The sequence below is a fragment of the Ptychodera flava genome, chromosome 20, assembly GCF_041260155.1.
Source record: "Ptychodera flava strain L36383 chromosome 20, AS_Pfla_20210202, whole genome shotgun sequence".
Classification (NCBI taxonomy): domain Eukaryota; kingdom Metazoa; phylum Hemichordata; class Enteropneusta; family Ptychoderidae; genus Ptychodera; species Ptychodera flava.
The window spans coordinates 35,689,431-35,712,795 of record NC_091947.1 but is presented as its reverse complement, the minus strand read 5'-3'; the positions used below and the strand labels follow the sequence as shown (position 1 = coordinate 35,712,795).

The 23,365-nt window shown below is 39.1% G+C and overlaps 1 protein-coding gene across 3 annotated transcripts in view; it reads left to right on the top strand.

Annotated features, from left to right (window-relative positions):
• LOC139120824 (5-hydroxytryptamine receptor 1A-like) overlaps positions 1 to 22,733 on the top strand; it is a 79,065-nt gene extending 56,332 nt beyond the window's left edge. For 2 of the 3 annotated variants that reach the window (XM_070685397.1, XM_070685395.1), the window contains exon 2: positions 17,975 to 22,733. In XM_070685397.1, the coding sequence (XP_070541498.1) occupies positions 18,710 to 19,861 (1,152 nt within the window). In that variant the 5' untranslated portion in view covers positions 17,975 to 18,709 and the 3' untranslated portion in view covers positions 19,862 to 22,733. Of the gene's footprint in view, positions 1 to 8,326; positions 8,515 to 17,974 lie in introns of those variants that run through there. The other variant, XM_070685396.1, reaches the window with a different exon arrangement.
• The last annotated feature ends 632 nt before the right edge of the window (positions 22,734 to 23,365 follow it).

Here is a 23,365-nt window from a genome sequence, read left to right as displayed (position 1 = left end):
TTCACAGCAACATTCACTTTCCATAATAAACATCTCGTCATTAATGAAGAACGTTCAGTCAGTTTTAATTAAACGGAGTTTGGGTTTGTATTGTATATCGGAGTTTCTCTCATGGGAAATTTAATCAACTAATATCTCCAACGTTTAACATTCTACATGCTCCATGTCTTTTAAAAGTACTAATCATATTAAAGTTAATCATACCACAAATGAGCTCGGTTCCAATTATTAACAATAAGGCAAAGTGTATGTATCTATGTTTGTATGCACATGTGTGCGTACATGCATGTATGAATGCATTTAGGTATATTCCTAATATTATAACAGGGTGAATGCCTTCTAAACATCAAAATAACCTTAACATTGTTAATGATATCAACACTTTTATCTTGTACAAAGATCCTGCATAGCAATATATTTTAAATACGCACGATTACTTTGCCAACATACAACCAGTTCAAGCAAAGGAGTCGATATTCCCGTCGTTTTCAAATCAAACTCCCTGTTCCATGGCGTTAGAGGCATAGCTCGTTCCATGGCGTAAGAGGCATAGCTCGTTCCATGGCGTAAGAGGCATAGCTCGTTCCATGGCGTTAGAAGCATAGCTCGTTCCATGGCGTTAGAAGCATAGCTCGTTCCATGGCGTAAGAGGCATAGCTCGTTCCATGGCGTTAGAAGCATAGCTCGTTCCATGGCGTTAGAGGCATAGCTCGTTCCATGGCGTTAGAGGCATAGCTCGTTCCATGGCGTTAGAGGCATAGCTCGTTCCATGGCGTTAGAAGCATAGCTCGTTCTATGGCGTTAGAGGCATAGCTCGTTCCATGGCGTTAGAGGCATAGCTCGTTCCATGGCGTTAGAGGCATAGCTCGTTCCATGGCGTTAGAAGCATAGCTCGTTCCATGGCGTTAGAGGCATAGCTCGTTCCATGGCGTTAGAGGCATAGCTCGTTCCATGGCGTAAGAGGCATAGCTCGTTCCATGGCGTTAGAGGCATAGCTCGTTCCATGGCGTAAGAAGCATAGCTCGTTCCATGGCGTTAGAAGCATAGCTCGTTTTATAACACGCCACATGCTCATTCCGTGTCGCGATACGCCAGAATACGTCACGTGACGAGAAAATAGATACGTCTAGTCCCCACCGGATCGAAAAAAGTGACGTCAGAGGGTATTTTTTGAAAAGCTATTTCCCTAGGGAAATAGCTGTGACCAAATTTGGAAAAGTGCCCGGTCACGTGACCGTCACGGGCGGAGTGTCGTCTGCAGCTTTGCAACAATGGCGGGTGACATACGTGCTGAGCGTCTGGGATAGGTGACGACACATTCTCTAAAACAGATTTTCCAACATTAATTTTCCAACATTCCAACAGCGTAGGAACTTGAACAGCTCATCGGCGGAAAAGATTAAAGTGCAACTAAGGATGTCGCTAGGTATGCTTTGAATATTTTTTGAAAGAAAGTGGTACCACGTACAACTGAAACCGCTGTAGGCCTACATCGCTCAGTAAACTTGTCACAATGGATTGTTGCGGTGCAAAATATCAAAACACATTAAAAACTATATAACAATACAACATGAGCATGTGGTGTGTTATAAAACACCTATAGCCTGGTCTTTATTCGGGCTATAACGCTCGTCTATTACCCCTCGTGGCCGTGTGTTACCAGAAACACATCGCTATACCCCTCGGCCTGCGGCCTCGGGGAATAGCGATGTGTTTCTGGTAACCCACGGCCCCTCGGGGTAATAGACGGACGCTACAGCCCTCATAACCAGGCAATAGGTGTTTACTATGGCGTTAGAGGCATAGCTCGTTCCATGGCGTTAGAGGCATAGCTCGTTCCATGGCATTAGAGGCATAGCTCGTTCCATGGCGTTAGAGGCATAGCTCGTTCCATGGCGTTAGAGGCATAGCTCGTTCCATGGCGTAAGAGGCATAGCTCGTTCCATGGCGTTAGAAGCATAGCTCGTTCCATGGCGTTAGAGGCATAGCTCGTTCCATGGCGTAAGAAGCATAGCTCGTTCCATGGCGTTAGAAGCATAGCTCGTTCCATGGCGTTAGAGGCATAGCTCGTTCCATGGCGTTAGAAGCATAGCTCGTTCCATGGCGTTAGAGGCATAGCTCGTTCCATGGCTTTAGAAGCATAGCTCGTTCCATGGCGTTAGAGGCATAGCTCGTTCCATGGCGTTAGAGGCATAGCTCGTTCCATGGCGTTAGAAGCATAGCTCGTTCCATGGCGTTAGAGGCATAGCTCGTTCCATGGCGTTAGAAGCATAGCTCGTTCCATGGCGTTAGAGGCATAGCTCGTTCCATGGCGTTAGAGGCATAGCTCGTTCCATGGCGTTAGAAGCATAGCTCGTTCCATGGCGTTAGAGGCATAGCTCGTTCCATGGCGTTAGAGGCATAGCTCGTTCCATGGCGTAAGAGGCATAGCTCGTTCCATGGCGTTAGAGGCATAGCTCGTTCCATGGCGTTAGAGGCATAGCTCGTTCCATGGCGTTAGAAGCATAGCTCGTTCCATGGCGTAAGAGGCATAGCTCGTTCCATGGCGTTAGAGGCATAGCTCGTTCCATGGCGTTAGAGGCATAGCTCGTTCCATGGCGTTAGAGGCATAGCTCGTTCCATGGCGTTAGAGGCATAGCTCGTTCCATGGCGTTAGAGGCATAGCTCGTTCCATGGCGTTAGAGGCATAGCTCGTTCCGTGGCGTTAGAATCAAAGCACTATTACTAGTATCTTCAGTACATTAAATACTCCTATTAATACGAATAAAACATCTTAAAATTCGTAAGTTGTATCTCTCGCCCTCACATGGAACACCAAGTAATAAACGTGTAGACAGAGAAGCAATATATTGCGCATATGGCTTCAAAGTTTACCATTATGAGACGAAGAATTCCTAAATATTGGTAAAAATTTTGGCGTATAATAACGCATATCTGTTACCAAAAGGGACGTTAAATGACGTTACCTTAGCAATGATAAATATTATGATAACAAGGCAGTATTGCTGAAGGCAATGAGTACTTGGGCCGTGATAGAGTAATTTTGAGGACAATATATACTACTATTCAAATATGGTCTTGAATTTCCTCCTGTCAATTAGGCATTTGATTAACTGGTTATTAAACGAAGCAATGGCATGACAACGGCAAAATATGTCTAGCAACTTTTGTGGAGTTTGAGGCAGGGGTTCTTTATTTATAGTGAAAATTGCTTAAACTCCTTAAATATTCAAATTACAGCAAATTTCTTTTGTTCTCGATGGTAGATGTCTAATATTTAGATGGGCATATTTAGATTTCTACCCTATAGTTATCCCTATATACCAAAAATCGGACATCCAGCTCTGTTGGCTTGCTCAGAATTAGATATGCGCATAATTAATGAGGTACAATATGTGGTGTCATAAGGTGTCCCATCATACCAAATATGAAGGGTGTAGCACTTGTGGTTACTGAGTTGTGGACAAATATATCTATTTGAGGTCAAAGGTCATTGAGGTCACGTGACATTTTGTCAAAATAATTGTATTGCTAAGTTATTCCTATATACCAAAAATCAGACCTCTAGCTCTATTGGCTCGCTCGCTTGAAAACAATCTCATAAACCTGGCCATATGGGCAACTGTGTATGGGCAGCTGGATACTTGACTTCCCGGAGAAGGCGAGCTGTCACGTTCAAGCTCAGGATTATTTGTCGATCAAATTTCAGTAAATTTACCTTACCTAGATGAAATTTTGTCTATAGGCTGAAATTTCGCCGAATTTTGACGAAATTGCATCGATTTTTCAGGTTCATATCCGACATTTTTTAGTTTTGAGTGCAGACAGAAATAAGTTTTGAGGCAACATGGCTGCGACCCCATGTTGACCCCGGTATCTGCTAAAGTGCGGGTTGCGGGCTGCGGGTTTTTAGAATTATGGCTAGATTTCTAATATATGTAATAGGCCTATGGCATTTAGTGTATAAGAAATAAAACCTTTAGAAGGTGTCTATTATGAATAATCATGATCAGGTCTATCGTACAGTATCCCTTTTCCTGCCAAGTCCATATTTCACCATCAGGTCAAGATGGTTAAAATTAATGAAACACTACTATATGGTGTATTTTAACGTAATACTGTATATTTGAAGGCTGTTGAAACCATCAATGCTGTAACTTGATTTTTTTGACTAAAGATGCTATAACAGACCAAACCAAATGGGTGAAAATACGTCATGTTTCTGAAAAATCAAAATCTGCTAGCTAAACTAAAAGCGGCGATTCCGAGGACCAATTTATTTATTCCGAGCTGCCTGGCCATTACAAATAATTAGGGATCTGAATCACTTTCTTTCTTGCCATGGATGTGAGTGAGAAATATACGTAATACCAGACTGACAAAAAAAAATCGCGCCTCGGAAATGTCGCCACTTATCGCGGAATGAAAATTGTTACATTTCTAGTATCAGGCCATAGAAAGTAAATTCTTCGTACTGCATCCATTCACAATTCGGTTCCAGGGCAACTCATACAGAAAATTAAACAATGCCTAGTTAAATGCAATGCATAAGGAAAGATTTGACTTAAAAAAGCGTAGAAGTGATGTGTATTGTAAATGCCGTGTATTTTTCATGAAATCTTTAAAAAGAAAAAGACGTACAACAAAGGACTTAGTTTACTTTGCCGTTTCGGTTCAAGCGAGGTCGCGACCTCAGAGAATGACATTCTGCTAACATTTTACGCGAGATTTCAGTGGGAAAAACACGCCGGTGCGTTGCCTTATTTTCAGGAATCGATCTAATAGGAATATTTTTGGACGAGTTTGTGTTCTGCAGCTCTCAATAATTTATCTCCTAATATCATGAACGTATGACTTGCACCTGCAGTATGATAGTCGCTCCATGCCGGTATGCCCCCTTCAAGCATTTGATCCAGCGTGACTTTGAAAAGTTTCCTAGGACTATAATCGTGTTCACCACAATAAAATTATTTGAAACGGCGTTGAAAACGATTTTGAAAATTGTGCTTTTATCGGCGGTTGAACTAATCTGAAGTGTGAGAAGGGCGAAAATGATATCAAAAAACACACATTTTTCATGCCCGCAACCCGCAACCCGCAAAATAGCGCATCCGGTTGACCCCTAGCCCTGCGTACGATGCTATGTGCTACAGCTAACACACAGCATCGTACTCAGGGCTAGCGAGATAGAGTTGCCGACATCGACGGTTATTTACGAGAAGTGAATAAAAGACTGTCATTTTTGGAAGCGATCGAGTAGCTGAGGTAGGCTGGGATACGACTTGGGCCCAAGAACGCTGAATTTCGGCAGTAATTTGGCTTTTTACGTGAAGTCCCAAAATGGATTTGAAATCACCGACCCTACGTACGGGTCTTTGCAGGGCTGTGGTGAGCGGGGCGATTAGCTGTAGCGGAACACACAGCATCGTACGCAGGGCTAGTTGACCCCAAGTGAAAATGTGTTCGCGATCAAATCTTCCTATATTTTTTTCAGAATTTTCGACAAAATCATTGCTTCTTAAATCTTTTGTAAAATATAAAATACTAAAATAAAAATGCGATGTGCCATGTCTCCAGATTTCTAAAACATCGTTCGTTGACCGTTCGACGGAATACTCATTTCGCAAACTTGTGACGCAGTTGAAATTCAATACTGACCGCCAAATAATCTTAATGACTCGACGAGATCATTCTAGACCCCGGTTCTAGACATCCTCCAAATTATCCAACCATTCGCGTTAGAGTTCAGCTCGCTTAGAATATCATAACATTCTTCGGCCTTCGTTTAGATCGACCCTAATCTCTCCCATTTAGGAAATAAATACACAAGCTACCTCGACAAAACTTCGTGCACCATCCAGGACCAAACGCACTACAAATCTGTCTTGACGTCATCATCTCCTTACATGGTAATCGGCATACCGTATTTTTTAGCAAAGGAGACACAGAATACGTCGGAGTATTCAGTTTCAAAACGTATTACATTGTGTGATGTTGTCAAAAAAAGGTAATGTTACTGCAGTGGTATGAATTACAAAACACAAAAGTTCAAATCACTTTATTTTGGACTGGCTTTACCCAATATTTCATATTGTTTCTTATGCCAGATTTGACCACGTACTTACTGGCGACCCCTTTACATGCAAATTTTGTGTCAAATGGTGTGTTCTCCTGGAAAAACAAACGTACGATTTCTATATGAAGGAGGCGAAATTTGCCCTCAAAACTCGAAACCACCCCTTTATGGGGTGTACCTAGCTATTTTGAACGAGCTTCTCGAATCTGCAGCTCTATTTCGAAATGATGGTCTGGTTTTCTCAGCTCAAGGATAAGTGTTCTCCATCGCTGTGGGCATTACTATTCTCACTGGGGGTACAGTTTCCAGTCGTAATGTTTTTCATTGTGTCCGGGATATAAAACCTTTCCTTTTCAAACTTTCACTTTGATTAACACTAGTTCCACATCTTGTCAGCGATTAAACATGTTTCAAGTTTAAATGTTAAATTCTGGTCTCGAGCCCTCCTGTTCAACCAAACTGAAATTACCCCTCCCACTTTGGCTCGTCCAGTGGGTGTAGCAAGGGTCGTGCCATCGCTTAGGAAACGGAGGGTGCATTAATTGTTGCATTTCGATGCACATTTGATTATATTCAGAAGATTTTGTGGCAAAAACTCAGATAGAGAAGCATTTATATTCACATCTCACTTATTCATGACTGGCTGAGAGCAGCACTTCCATTAAGTTAGCATCATTACGCCATTTATTATGCCAAGAAAGATGAAGCCAAGACATTTTGCCCTCCCTGGTCTCAGCCAGAAATGGTTATACCTTACAGAGTTTTTTCCCACGGAATGAAAACAAATGTACTTGGGCTGAGGCCCAATTACTATGATAACAATATAGTGCGTTCTAATTTACGACAGTAGCTACCATCATCCATTGAAATAGCCCAATGAAATAGGTTAAAATTTGCATTATTATATTTAAAAGTTGTACATGCACGCAAAGGCAATGATTTATGATGTGTTCCAACACGTTGGCTATTACCAAGCCCTAAAATAGTTGATTTATGATCTGTTCCAACACGTTAGCTATTACCCAAACCCTAAATAGTTGCATTTCCCAAAAAATTAAATCTGTCATCAGTCGTGTAAGCAGATTGAAGCTGTGTTCCTTACATTCTCTGTTTAACGATTTATATGAATTCTATTTTTCTATGAAATATCGCTTTTGTTCGACTCTTGGATTCTGTGCGAATTTTTTCAGCGCTTATAATCACACCGGGATTCTGCATAGAAATGAGCATTGTACACTGCTCTTTAAAGTGGATTAGAAACGAATGTTGCAGTATTGAATTAAAAATTCAAGTTGACAACTTTTATTCTCCATCCTTTCAATTATATATTTTTCCAGAGCAAACTGTCAAATGAGTAAAATTTAAACAAGACAGTACATTCTTTTCCGATTGCCCTGAAACGCCCCCAACGTTAAGACGCCTACCATGTTACTTTGAAAGTCACGGATACTAAAATTCATCAGAGTTACCCGACGTCTGGTGATAAGAATTAAAGAAACGTCTGAAAAGTTACTGCATTCTCTTGCTTCTACTTAGTGTGCGCAATGCAGTCCTTTAGACGAGACAGATACTTTTTAATCACACACAAATGCTTGGATGTGTGCCGAAGGCCATTAAATTGACAATATAGCGGCGCGGAAAATGAAGACCATAGGAATTCTAAACATTTCGATTGAGGTGCTGACAATCAATGAAATTAAGTCTTCTTTTCACAAAGCAACTGGCAAGACAAGATTTCACAATGAAAACGAACATCCTTCCCAGACTGCACGCTGACAATCACTAATTAGAGTTCAAATGTCAACTGAAGCTTCGGTGCCCAGCTATATTCTCTGCCTTTGATGTCCGCCATTAAAGGAGTAAATTTGCATTTCTTATCGGCGGGAGATCCTTCTTCTTACACTTACGTGGAACATGAGATTTCCAGGAGCAATCCTATAACTGTTGCTTTTAATTTACTACTAATAATAGAAGTATACCGTGGTTAGCGTGTATGGCCTTATGCCAGATCAGTTCAGTGACACACTTCTCTGAAGATAATATTTGCACACAAAAAGCGGGCATTATGTAGACTACGTACTGCCCTCTCTCGATACTAGTCGCCGTACTTTTATTGAACATTAAATTGCCTTTAGCTAACCGTAAGGGATTTGACTGCGTATGAGTAACACGCGAACCTGATTGGCTGCTGCCACTGGAAGTGTTGAATATTGAAATTTATCAAAAGGCTGCGAGTACGTATGTGTTAAAATTACCATAGAACGTCTCGGCGTTCTTCGCAGCCTTCCAGAATGAGCCTCGCCAGGAAGCCGTATACCAGTCCGCACGTAGAGATGGTCTTACAATTGAACCATGTTTTCAAACACTCATGAACGGATCCGACGTATCTACCGTACCATCTTGAGAGGACATTAGATCAAGCTCATATACGTTAACAGGTAAAAATCCAATCTAGTATGTATCTCATATCGGTGGAATCGTTCCAAATTTAAGTAGGTACAGTTTTCGGTGTAAATTAGATGATTAATATTTGTTTGAAAAAAAGGAATTGGTGCGATTTTGAAACAACGCCTGATATAGAATGTCTGGCTGGAAGCTGGTGACACCGTTCGATATTCAAAATCAATTTGAACATATATGCTCACAGAATCAAGTGAGACACTTAATAGAACTTGATGCTAGATTGTAAGGTACACTGGAGTGCGCCATATATCTAGATAATTCAATTGCTCATGTCTTATGTGTGTTCAAGCTGCTAGATCTCACTATGACATCAAGGACTTGTTGTACTATCGTTTCATTCCGAAGAAATCTACATGTGATTTCCATAACAAGCCTTGACTAATTATTTCGGTTAGAAACTACAATTATTGCATGTTCTCCTAGCCGACAAAGGTGATGGTTATCGTAATATTCCGATGGATCTGAAAAGGCCGGTAGCCGATCGCGATTTCTACACTGTTGATGAGTTTTTGTATCTAATAACGATTAAACAACTTTGAAGTGAAAAATTAGGTAGAAAATCGTTCTGCACATTGTTGTTGAGGCTATTGTTCCGATTTTTTGTTTACAATCATTTTAGTGGAGTATAAATGCTGTTGCTTTTTCGCAGATCCAAGAGACGTAAATATGGTTAGTCTGTCAGAGTTCCAATGTATTAAACTCAGCTGAACTATGCGTCGGCAGTTGTAAGGCAATGCTGTGTTGACAGTTGTAAGGCAATGCTGTGTCGGCAGTTGTAAGGCAATGCTGTGTTGACAGTTGTAAGGCAATGCTGTGTTGACAGTTGTAAGGCAATGCTGTGTCGGCAGTTGTAAGGCAATGCTGTGTTGACAGACGAAATGCCATGCTCTGGCTGACCTTTGCTCTCACGAATAAAAGACATGATGTCCAATCTCGCTGGCAGGCATTCTACTTCTACTTTGAAGTACATGTTTGCTTTACCTAGATTGAAGCCAAGGAAATTGCCTAATTATTTTGTCAGTAAAGCGATTCCATTATTTAACTGATGACGGTAATAAAGTGAAAGCAGGTAAGAGAGTAATTTATTTGAGCGAGGCGCCATACAAGTAGTTTGAGGGGAAATGTACAAACCGTTCTTGTCATATTCGATATGAGAATTTCAGTTTTCCAGATGAAGGCAGTATTTTGAAAAACATTCTGTCAAAGGTTGTTGTTTACAACCTCAGACTCGCGACACAGCAACATTAACTGATATTTTTTACAGCTAAGATAAGAATTTGGAAAGTAATGTGACTCTGTGTGAAGTGCGTCTGTTTGACTGATGGAGATGAACTGAGGAGCCCTGGAGTTACTCGTCTGTTACACACCTACTATATTAGCAAAGAGTCTGAAATACTGAATAACTCGGTCACGTTTTGACTTCTTCAATAACTTAAAGTAGAAAGTCTGTGCGAGCAAGGATCAGGTCAACTTTAAATAATTTGTTCTTTCGAAAATGCAAAAATTTTGTAGGCCATAATGATTTTAAGCATGGAATGCACACATCAATGCCTTTTCCTATTGATATGCATTAAACAGTAGTGTTTCCAGCCACATGGTTTTACTCTGATTCACTGAACAGATTCCAAATCGAATTTTCGAAAGAATTAACGGAGAAACTGTCGTGTAGACGACTGAAGCCGTGACCGCTCTCCATGGCAGCCATTTTGAATTTGAAGTAACTGAGAACTACTTAAGACGTTATAAAAGGATTGTGTGAATGTAAATGTGGCTAGTATATTTAATAGTTTATCGTTCTGTTATTCATAAATTTATTCATTCGGTGTTCACTATTTGTTTGCGTGTTTGTTGGCATATTTGTTCGTTTGTTCGTTGATTTGTCATTTATTTATGACAGTTTTATGAGTGGAGTATTTACTCTTCAAGTAATTTTCATTGAGGCTTTAGAGTATCGGATCGATTAAGTGAAAGAATGGAAATTGAGTGAAAACAGCACCCGAGAAATATACAGCATTGGTTACAAAGGAATATTCTTTCTAATATGCTTATAATATTACAATACCTTGTACCTGTTTTCAGTGTTCAAAATTGAAGGCGTCGACCTTAGCAGAAAAAACTAAAAACTACCATGACTTTACAAAGAAATCGATCATGCCAGAACGCTGAACGATTTTGACAGAAATGAACATCACATTGCGGTTTTATTCAGCATGTGACGGTGTTAGTGTTGTGCGGTATGTGATGTACACAACGATTTGTCATGCTACGCATGACCAGTCCTTACCGGTACGGCAGATATTGAAAGATAATGGTAGAATTCTGACTGCCAGGTGCTTCTGTTCCATCTCCTGTTTCTGTCTATGATATTTTGTTTTGATAGTGGTGTACACGGTACATACTTACTACATGGAATACATGGATAGGAATGTTGATGTTGTTTTGCCAGGTGTGAATTACTTGTGTAAAGATATTGAGTCAAATACACGGACAGTAAGAGTCCTATATTTCTGTGTAAAGAATTCGTTAAAAATTGCCAATGTTGTAAGAACCCGCCTCTATGCTCCTTTTAATCGGCTTTGGTTTTTTGAACTGAACTACGTGTTTAATCAACTTAACCAACGTATTTATAACATCAACCTAAATAGAACCAAGGAAGACTGCATATTCATGTATAAAATTAACTTTGGCAGAAAAAATAATCAAGAAAAATTATTAACTATATTCTTATCCTCTTAGTGCTTGTAATTTGATACATTATTTTTTACATGCATAACAGAAAATCATTCTTGAAAAAAACATTGATTCTACCTTCCACCGTCTTTTATCATCTGGTTAAATGAAGCTATCTAGGTTTTAACGAGGAAGGGTCTCGTAAATGTTAAATGTTGTAATATTACAGCCAATGGCAACTTTGAAATAACAATATAAGTAAGGTACCGTCTCTTTGTTCTTTAAAACTGGCACAATGACAATCTCATTCCAACTATTGACAGTTTCAACAACTGTGACTTTCACCGTGCTGTAAGTAATACAGCTTAAGTCGGACGCAATCTTCGACATGGTTTGTCGCCAATCACTTTTGACACGGACCAGAATAATTACTGAAAGTTAACTGAGTTGTCTAGTTTGGTAATCCTACTTCTGTGCAATCAAGAATGTGAGATGCCGACATCTTTCCTACCGATAATTTGAAAGACAACTGAAGGGTAATTAAATATCTCAGAAAATATTATTTCGTTTGATCACTTTCCTAATCACATTCACCAACTACAGGATAAACGTTAGTTGCTATGGAAATACCATTGGACGAACGCACACACTTTACAGATCACTTTGACAGTGAATATGAAGGCGATGGACGGTCTTTGACAGGAGCTAGCTGTAAATCCACCAGAGATAATAACACGTATATTGTCAATGTGCACTTCTCTTCTTTTCAGGTCTGTACGCCTTTCGTTAAGTCGCTTATCCAGAATTAATTTTCCGGCGAAATAAAAAGATTATTAGAAAAAAATATTAAATATGGGAATGGCGTAAACTGGCCATTCAAATCAGGCATAATAGGTGAAAAGATCGGACACAGTTGAAATTACAAACGGATAATTGAATTCGAATGCACTATCAACAGTGTGAAAATTTTGTTCAATCACCCCTTCGACCTCTTAAACATCTAAATCAACCAACTGCGATGTCAATTGTGAACGTCATCCATACTTTTTAGGGTCTTGACCGACATATTAATCGCACACCTGATTGAAATCAAATTGTACATCGTCCATTTAATATGTAAACACTGCGGCAAAATATATCCGATAACTATATGTATCTCATATTGACAAAGCGACATTTTACACATTCAGCGTTGTGGTCATACAGGAGACAAAGGAATTGCCAAGGAGACCGTTTGTCATGGCAAAGACGACAGCGAATTAAACGATGAGTGGTTATCAATCAGCGCTTTGTTATCAAGTGAGAGATTGGTTGTAGTATGTGTATAATGAAAACAATAGCATTAAGGTCAAATCTGATTCAGGAAGATGACTTACCGTAAATCCTGCTGAAAAATAGATAGAATCGTGATTGAATATTTGAAGCGGATATCAAAGTACAATATCCGAACCTAAGAAATCCGATTACTTCTTTAAAAGAACCGTACTTTTGAAATAACCAAAGTTCAACATGAACACAGTGCAATAGCTTATTATTTTGCCATCACAGTGCGACGTAATCAAATAAGCACGTTGAACATTATCGATATTCGTGGGCACGATTTTATTTCAAGATTTCTCACTACAATTATAGAAGCATGTTGCTTTTGGGATTTGAAACGTTTAGAATATCTCCCAAAACTAAACTGTGTTCATATTGTTAACGTTAAATCTTGACTGTAATTAACCTAGTGACGTAGTCAAGATATTATATGCATTGACAGTGGCTTTTAATCAGTCAATGTGTGAACTACATGGTGTACTATTCACCAACTCTGGCATTGTGTCAATAACCACATCACATATAAGAGTTCGATGCTGGTGACTTGACGATTTTTCAGGTTTCAGACACATCATGAGTGGCGTTAGGGATATACTGAATTACGCATTGACGTGCCCCCTGAAGGCACGACTCGCTGTCGATGAATGCAGTGGGAATACTTGGCCAATGTGAGTACCACATGCGCTAGTTACTTGCAGGTTAATGGCTAACCGTAATTAGAAGTGTAAATAACCATTCTCATCCTATGCTATCGAAATGCCCTCATCAAACTGCAAATTGTTAATACTGATTACAGGGAAACTTTAATGTTTTTTGAGATTGGAAAACGAATCAGTCCGAAGTACTAGCATCAATTTATTAAGGTCAGTGCTCATAACGGAGGCGGCTGAAGCGACTAATAAACAACACATTATGAAAGAACACTTCAATATTTTGTAGAAGACAGAAATGACAGAAATGACAGATTGCAGAGCTCCTAAACCATCCATGGCAGGACCATGCTGTTGAGCAAACTATTCAAGGCAATCAACACAGTTGTAAACTGTTACTGTAGTAATCTCTAACATTATTCTGTGGACATTTCAATGACAAAAATTATTTCGATGATTTATATAATTATACATATTGTACTTCCATTCGAATGTTGTTACATTGTGCATGCTTTAGCGTGGCGTGGGCCTATCGAGTAACACGATGTCTTTCAACGGCCTCATATCCATAATGAACGACATGTTACAGCAGTGTTTACTCATAAAATATTGGTTTATGCCTGGCTCGATAATTTGTGTGAATTTATCTGAGTTCATGCGCGAGTGTGTTTATTTTTAAGAACATGTGATACTTTCAGAAATTACATAGTGTGATAAATGCCAGTCTAGCTGAGTTTTACCCTAAACTGTCAAGTATAGTGGTCAAGAAGAGCTAGCAGTTTACGAAGCCAACAAACTCAAAAAATCCAGTCCAGATGGATTTGACGAATATCGGCAGTCAATAGCTTTGAATTCGATTGAAATGTTGGATTTTGGGCAATGTGTATTGTCCATGTTTGAGTTTTTGGATTGCTTTTGCTTCAGAGTACAAGATTCATCCAATGAAGGTTTATTATGGCCATGTTACGATTGACGTTCATAACGTTTTACGATTTGGTTTAAGTTAGAGACAGGGACATCGAATGCATGTAATGCCGGAATATTGTGTTTGAATCCCGAAAAGAACGTTAAACATTTGAATAATCGATTGGAAACTTACACATGCTCAAATATGGAAGTTGGAATGGCCAAAGAGAGAATTCTTCAAATAAGATATGTATCTACTTGAATCGACACTACGATTAGATTTTCTCCATAAAGGTTTTGGATAGCTATAATCGTGATGGGAATTTTTGAATTTAAAATTGATAATGACTGTACCCTATCAAAGAAAAGCATCGTAATTATTCGTTTGTTGTTCGACAGAACCCATTTGATTCCTATTTTTACGTTTTTGGAGTTGAAATTGTTTTGGCTCGTTTAATGGACAAAAACTCCCACTGTGGAATGTATTGTGATATTTTGGCAGGGCTTTAGTTGGAAATAAATGGAGTTTTTTATTTGTTATTGAATTTTTCTCAGGGCATTGTTCTGTTCATGACGATACACATTATATTCGATGCCTTTATATTCAACAGTTCGGTTTATCTAACGGAAAACACATTTCCGCGCCATTCACAATTTAACTGCTCTTGCCAAGTATCAATAAAAGCCGTGAATAAACACTGGATGGGGTTTTGCGGTACAATATTGAGGAAGTTGTAGGTATCGAACAAATCGTTTCAATTGTGCTGCGACATTTAGCACCGTACGTTTACACAGCCGTAGTTGCGCTATATTAAGACATAAACCAACCGTACGCAGTGAATGTGACGTCTCTTAATGCAACATTGACCCTGGCATAACCGACAAACTGGGTTCAGATTGCAAATTTTGTTCAGCTAAGGCGTATTTAATGGTCTTCTTTAATAGCAAGTACTAGAGACCAAACGACTCGATTGCAATAAATAATTTCTCTATTACACCATATAGACGCCTATCAATCATAATTACCGTTTTACGGCAACCCTTGGTCGATATTACGACACACGCACCATGCTGACCCCAGTTCGTGCAGTGTCGGTGAATTAATCGGAAAATTTGCCATCACTTTATGGGTTTAAACACGACTCTACCAGGAACTTCAAACCTCTGCACCAGTTTGGTTCCAGTGTCCAAACTCGTCAATACATTTACAGTACGTTCAAGAATTATATCGTTTTCGCATGTGTAATTGAAGGTTTTGAAAAGAATGTAGAAGCCAATGAATGCAATTATTGATAATAAATCAATTGAAACTCACAGGGGAAGAGTATATTTACATAAATTCCTCGAATTCCTCAGAGTTATATCGAAGCCTTGAAAATTACTTTCTCAAAGCTCAAACTATCAGATGAACTAAATACGTTTTGATACCTATTTAATGATGATATCTACACTGCAATCATTTGAAATCATTAGTTTCCCAATCAGAACAAGGGTATACGAAAGCTATGAATATTGTAGAAGTAAAGGCATGTTATACTAGTTCCAACAGATTGGTACTCTGCGGTTTACACAAGTGTTGTAGTTCATGTACTCCTGCAGGGCAACTGAGGTTTCTGAGAGTCACTTCAGACCGTGTCCTTAGCATGGCTGTCGATATTATATGTCCGCCATAATAACAACAACTGCTGCTTCGCTGCCTGGGGCCCGTTCAAGTTGTTGGAGTATAAGAAGTACATAAAGTTCAACAGAAACCACCCACAGACAGGAATCCTTGTTCAGCTTTTAAACACACTGAAACTATTATTTTCCGGCCTTGCAGGCAAGCTGCTATCGCCTCAGAGAGGTATCTTAGTTTGCTTAGATAATATTGGAGACTGGGCCAATATTTCAAAGTTTATAAAATGTAGAATTGCACCATCATTTAAATAGAGATTATTCAAAACGTGATTAATTTATTTCAACACTTGCCAAGCGCGGTTAATTTTTTCTGTAACCGCGGCAAAGCTCTAGTAATCCTAACCGCAGCAAAAAACAAACCAAAACAAATTTGCAAAGGTCACACGTCGACACATTGACCGGTAAGAAGTAATGTAACCTTGGCTTGTACAGTGTTAATGAGATCTGCAGACATGTTAAGTGTGATTAATGGCATTGGCTTTGTCAAAGTGATCCACTTTAACATTTACAGTCATGTCAAAGATGTTCGCCGTGAAAGACTATTATTGCCAGGCGCAAGATTTTGGTTATGCGCGTACCTATAGTTGTTGTTCAAACTTTAAATTAAGACATAGAAATTAGAACAGAGACGCTGTTATAGAATAGCAAACATCCACAGACCAAGCAGCAAGTGAATGATTTTAGAATCCCATCACTTTACTCTAACATGCACTCTACAAAGATCCCAACAGCAAAGTCCTAACGAACACCCGTTTCGTTAACGCATGACATTTTTTCAGATGTTAATATACGTCAAGGTCGATGAGACAATTTACATATCAGCTATCTTGGACGTTCCATTAGAGTTCTGTCAGTGTCATCGCAATCAGCATTTTAATGTAAAGTTTTTACTGACTTGAGGTATAGCAGCTGTCTCTTTACTTAATCGACTCCGATGTCGTTTTAAGGATAGTTTCCTTGGTACTGCCACCTTCTCCCGATAACGTATGCACTGTATTTGCATAATGAACCACTGACTGAAACTGAGCTGGAGTCGGCCATCAAACAATCGAGTAAAATTACGATTTGAATTGTAACGATGGTGACGGACAACACCGACTTGGAGCACGTCAGTGTGATGCCATGTTTATGAAATAATATTGAAGTCAAATTAACAACTCTTCGTCACAGAGATCTTCTCATTGAAACAGAAAAATCCTTAGCATTACTGATGTGCAGAGTCACTGTGGTACACGTTACACTTTGAATCTCCCAACACAAAGCCTCCTTGGCGCCGCTAAGTCATTTCGTTTAGTATTGTACAATAACAAAACAATGAAAAACGCCGGATAGTAAATGCCCATTCAATGACACAATCTTCCGCACTAATTTAAAAATAAAGCTGTATTACTATTTATGAAGCGAATGTTGTTATCTTCACTCGTTACGTTGCGATCAGAATTAAAAAATGAACTCAGTCAGGAATATTGATCGGCTGCTGTGTAATATAAATGACTTTATTGTTCAAGGCATTGCTCGCAAATACCATTAAGTGCCCGTATTAAACTGTGTGTGCTCTTCCTTCAAAAGGGTAATGTTGACTGGTTTAACGTAGCATGGTTTACACGCTATCCGGCTGCCACTAAAACTAGCAACATCTGCCAGTTTATATAGGAAACGTGTCAACACTTCTCTCGGTATATTATGCCAAAGTTTATTCAGTGGTGTTACTACACTCATTGGCAATCATGATCTTTTCCATTTAAGGGGGAACGACACGTCGTCGTGCAGGCGTCATTCAAAATATTTCACATAATAACTGCCACATTATAACTTTTTCATCTTTGTCAAAGTCTGTCCTTCACGTTTTATGGATTGTGGCGAGGCAAGGCTGCACGCTTGTCCTAACTTAAACCCTGAAGGAACAAGCTTGTAAAGCTCGCACTCAAGTTACTTAACGACTACGCTCAACATCCGGGGATGTTCATTTTGAGAAACCTCCTTGTAAGTTTCAACTGCGTCGACACCACGTCTTACGGTGATCTCCGATGGGCCAAATGTCAGCCACTCGCTGAGAATTAGAATGTATGGATTACTTTGCACAAGGATTGAGACATCGAATAAGTCTAAGAAAGTCATCGGTTTGTTTGGCATATCAGAGCCAAAGGGATTTACCTAATTTGAACGATTAAGGTATTTGATCTGACATATACTTTTTCTCTTTCTTCAACAGGGTGGCGGTGGTCTTTGAACGAGACATCAACTGATGTCAGAGCTGACGAAAGCAACTAAAGTGTCCGACATTATCAGGAAACGCGACTGAATTTAATCTTCTTTGTATAAGAACTTATTCCAAACTTTCCTGTGTGCATTGTAGTGGCCAGGAAATTAGAGATTCTGAAACGCATGATTTGCAATTTGTCTCACCTGGCGTCACCGTATCTACTAAAAACTCCTTTTGAAACTAAGCTATAATACAGCAATTAGCAGAATATGTATTACTATTGATATTCAAAACCGGTGATAAATCGAAGAAAATCCAATTTAACGGTCTTCGTCGACATCAGTTCGAGCTGAATTCTTCTCACACATCGCCCGAGAGATTCTTTGTAAGCTGAGAAAGTGCGCTCCAATGTGATGACTGTGCACTGATGCAGTGTCCTCGATGGTTTCCGGTGTGCCCAGTGCAAAACCGGTCACATAGATACGATGTCTTTATAACCGGTCTAGCTAAAGTTCCAAGCACTTAGCTGTCTGCACATCCAACTACAATCTACGCTGATCATTGGTGATTTGATGTACATACGGCTTCCACTTGCACAGGGCGCGAATCAACATTTGACGCCCTTACTCGATACTGTTCGGTCGACTTTGCGCGATACACCGGACAGTGACAATTACGACTCCAGTTCACATCGATGCTACTTGTAACCTCTGATCGCCTGATCCAATAGTTAAACCCTGAAGGATGGATCTTTATGATGTAGGCATCAACAACAGTATAAAATTGGAGGACGACAACAACTTGACTCTGTATTTTTACGCCACATCATATGAACTGTTGTCTAATCTGACCAATTTGACTGCGTTGAAACTGAATGACACAAGCGATGTGATCGTGAGCATTACTGTGGAAAAAGTGGTCGGCGTTGTCCTTGTCTTCTTTCTTGTAGCATTGACCGTCTTTGGAAATGTCTTCGTACTATCTGCGATTATACTGGAAAAGAATCTCCGAACGGTCCCGAACTACTTCATATCTTCGTTGGCAGCGGCCGACCTGTTGGTAGCGTCACTGGTGATGCCACTGACATGTGTCTATGACGTGACAGAGACTTGGATTCTGGGCAGCTTTATGTGTGACGTGTGGGTGTCCTTTGACGTGTTGTGCTGTACTTCTAGTATTCTGAACTTGTGTGTCATCGCATTAGACCGGTACTGGGTCATCACCAAGCCCATTGAATACATGAAAAAGAGAACGCCAAGAAGGGCGTTTGGCATGATCATATTAGCTTGGACTGTGTCAGTATTAATATCCATTGCACCGTTGTTTGGGTGGCGAACCGAAGAAGACAAAGCCGATCCCACTAAGTGTGTCATCAGCCAGGACTACGCTTACACTATATTTTCGACGTTTGGGGCCTTTTACATACCGCTTACCATAATGCTTATCGTCTACGGCAAGATTTACGTGGCGGCAAGGAACAGAATACGAGGCAAACGATACCGCGTTGAAATGAGTTCGAGCAGTATAACCCTCGACTCACCCAAAACAGCTATCACCAAACTTACAAATGGACAAAACGGACTAGAAACGTCTGACCAGGTAATAACTCGACTACGCAGAAGTAAAAGAGAATTGACCATGGCAAGAGAACGTAAGGCAACCCGTACACTGGGCATAATCATTGGAGCATTTGTGGTGTGTTGGCTACCATTCTTCATTGTTGCACTCGTCATGCCATTCTGTGAGACTTGCTATGTCGCCCCAACACTTAAACGATTCCTCGTGTGGCTTGGCTACGTTAACTCTCTGTTGAATCCATTAATTTACACGTATTTCAACCAGGATTTCAAGAATGCCTTTCGAAAACTAATATCGTGCCGCTATTGCAACGGTTAGACTCATCTTCAACCATCCAAAACATATAAATATTATCCAAATATGTAATTTCATCTAGATTAAGAAGATTACGCCCGTCAAAATGAACTCTCTGTTTTGGTTGTACACAATTATTTTCCTTGAAGTCGAACCGACGCAAACGTGTATTGCTTAAAAATGGCAATTTTCCGCGATTGACACAATTGATTTGTGTTCGATTTTATACAGGTGTTGTTCAATTATGAATTACGATAAGCCATGTTTTATATCGCAAATGTTTACGACAGCAATCACATTCTTGACTATAATTGAATGCAAGACACACCCTGCGCTATGGTTTATGTATCAATACTGTACATACGGCACTTCTTAGCTTGCAAAGGAATACTAAACCCAAGAGATCCCTGGCGGTGTCTGTGATGCCTGATATAAAATATATTTTCTACATTTATGACATCATATAATTCTAATCTGAACATAAAATGTGGAGCCGAGACACAAATCGCATTATATTTCCAGTTTTCGTGTTTGCTGAATTGTAGGTAATTAGTGAAACGAAAGCTATCCCAAAACGCAAGCAAATGACAAATGCATGAGAATGTGGACGATCTTTACCCTTTTGAATACGAAGTCGGTGACATGGACAATTGAATTCCAAATTAAGGCTTATAGCATCTCATATTCATCAAAATCTTGAAAAAAGGAGGAAACATTATATTCATAAACACTTCGTTTGACATTGAATTATTTTATTTCACGTTATGTTTCTGTGATGAGAGATTGAACACGGTCGAGTAAAGGTACAATTTTCTTCGAATAATATAAACAAACGATAGCAAGGTATTTATAGTTTGACCTGTTGCATTTACTATCATCGCTGAAAGCTAAGAATGACACAGACGGTAGTGGGCTGTTGGATATGCTCCTATGCAATACCAAAAAGGTGAAAATCAAAAAGACAAATTTTAGTGTAATTTCTTTATCGCCCCTATTCCGGTTTCCAATCGACCAAAAACGAGAGTATTTTCCATCCCATAAATTATACTGACGCTAAAAACATCTAGCCGTATAAATAGCTACAAAGCTAATTCCATTTCGATCAAATTATTGTACCCAGTCATTTCCATGATCCGATCATCTTACTACGAAGCAAGAAAAACCTTGGCCTGCTTGAAGGAGAACTCAATATTTCTTTTCCGTTGATTTTCTGAAAGAGAGAACAGCGGCAGCATGACATAAAACGCTACGCATGTGTAGTGTAACAAACTGCTCATTGATTTGCATGCTGGAGCGATTAGAAACACAACATGCCAAGTACGACAGATGTACTAACACTCCAAGAAAAACAGTTGTGTACTCAGAACCCCTTAAAGTAACATTATCATCATTTAATACAAATTTAACTGTGGTCATGGACACAGTTCGAGACTTGCTCTTCCTAGGTTTTGTAGATAGAATGCTCGCTTTCGTGCATTTAAAATGTATTTGCCGTTGTATGAGAGACAATGTCATGTTGCCACCCAAAAACGAAAAAGATAGGTTCATTTTTGCCGAAGAACATATTTCCTGCTGACTATAAGCACGCCGGACGTTACTACATCTGTCAAATTGCAAAGCGCAGCCGATATTAACAATAAAACATAAGAATTAATTGGTATATATATATTTTATCTTCTAAAATGAATTTCATTTGATGACGACTGGGTCTAAATTGTATAACGGGTTACATGGTTTTTGATAAAAAGGTTGATGATCAAGCATTTCTTTCCAAGATATTGAAATAGACAATCTTTGACCATTTTTTGCGATATATCAAATGGTGTGACGATATGCACTTTTTGTCTTTCCTGTTGTCGTTTTCAGATTGATCTATGCACAATTTTCATCGTATCATTTTACTTAATTTAAATCGGTGAATTTACTTGTCAGACCCTTGTCCTGACGTTATTTATTTGGTTACTGTTAGCTGATAAATTCAATGTAATATCTTGACAGTTAAAAACTATATGATAAATATTGCTTGAACTTTTCCACTGACGTGGCTGATAATAATTGACACGTAAAGTACCACACTTGTTCCTGTCAATAGTAAAGAGATCTATATTTCAGTAAATTCGCACCTTGTCATGACCTATTCTCCGATATAAGATCTTATGATAGGGTACGATAAGGTATGATAGAAGACACAATATGGTAGAATGTGATGCAATATGACAATACGAAATTATGATATGTAATCATATTATGCACAATCTAAAGTTATATTTACATAATGGTAAAAATCCGTATTTGGATGACCATAGACACGCTGTAATTAATTCACAAATAATATGAGAAAGACGAAAGGGTTTGATGGAATCTTAGAGATTGTTATGCTCAAATTTTAGAAATATTGATGTAGTTTTTATCATCGTTTTGTTTGTAAAAATGATGCATGCTTGTCAATCATGGCCAGCAGTAGATTAATCATTCAAGGACAGAATTTACTGTATACAATGAACAATTCAACGATGTATTTAAAAATAACCCAACACATACTACCCTTATGATGCTCTCAACACAACATGTATGTTGGTGTATGTATTTGTACAAGTGAAGTTTCTGAACTTAGGAAAACGAAATATTGACAGTGAATAAAGTTACAAGTACTGATGATATTATCACAAGCTTGTACCTACCCTTGACCAAATATGATGGAAATATTGACAGAGGACGAATACAAACATATGTTTGGAGGAGGATCTGTATTATCAACGTTTGCAACTGGATGTTATGTATTTATTTGTGATTTCATCACTAATTTTAGTATAGACCAACTTCTGACTACGTACTTGTGATAAGCATTGTCAAAGCCTTTGGAAATAAATACCCGCATTTTTAAATATTCAATACATACAGTTGTTACGGCTGGATGAACCGTCAAACACGGCTGACTATGTGACATGTGTAACAGTTTGCCGTTTTAAATTTTTATAACACGTGATATAAGCTGATGGCTCCTACTACGTGTACCAAGCACAACTTGTGCGTGTTATTGCAAAGTATTCCAGTCCTTACAGATCACGATAGCTCAGGGCTATATGTCGAGCTTACAAAGAAGTGTTGATGATACCAGGCTGTAAGGATTATTGTTAGGGTGCTGAACAGAAAGAAACCCACGCTGAATGATGAACATTCAGCTGTCGTCAGTTTTTTCCTCATCCAAAAGATCTGGGATCCTGTGTAAATGCTCTTTTGTATCGTTTATAAACAAATGTTGATGTGCATGTTTAACAGACAACTTTGAGTATTATTTACTCGATAAGCAATTTCATGTGGACAAAGAGGAATAAATTTCATGGATATTTTGCTGACCTGTCATGAACACGACATTTGTCTAACAATTTCCATCAGAAACATAATGTGTTACAGCTAGGATTTCGAAATTGTTCGCTATCACAAAGAGAAATAAATTCCATGCTTTCCTTGATGACCTGTCATATGAACGACAGATGTCAAACAATTTTCATCAGGAATGGTGATTTG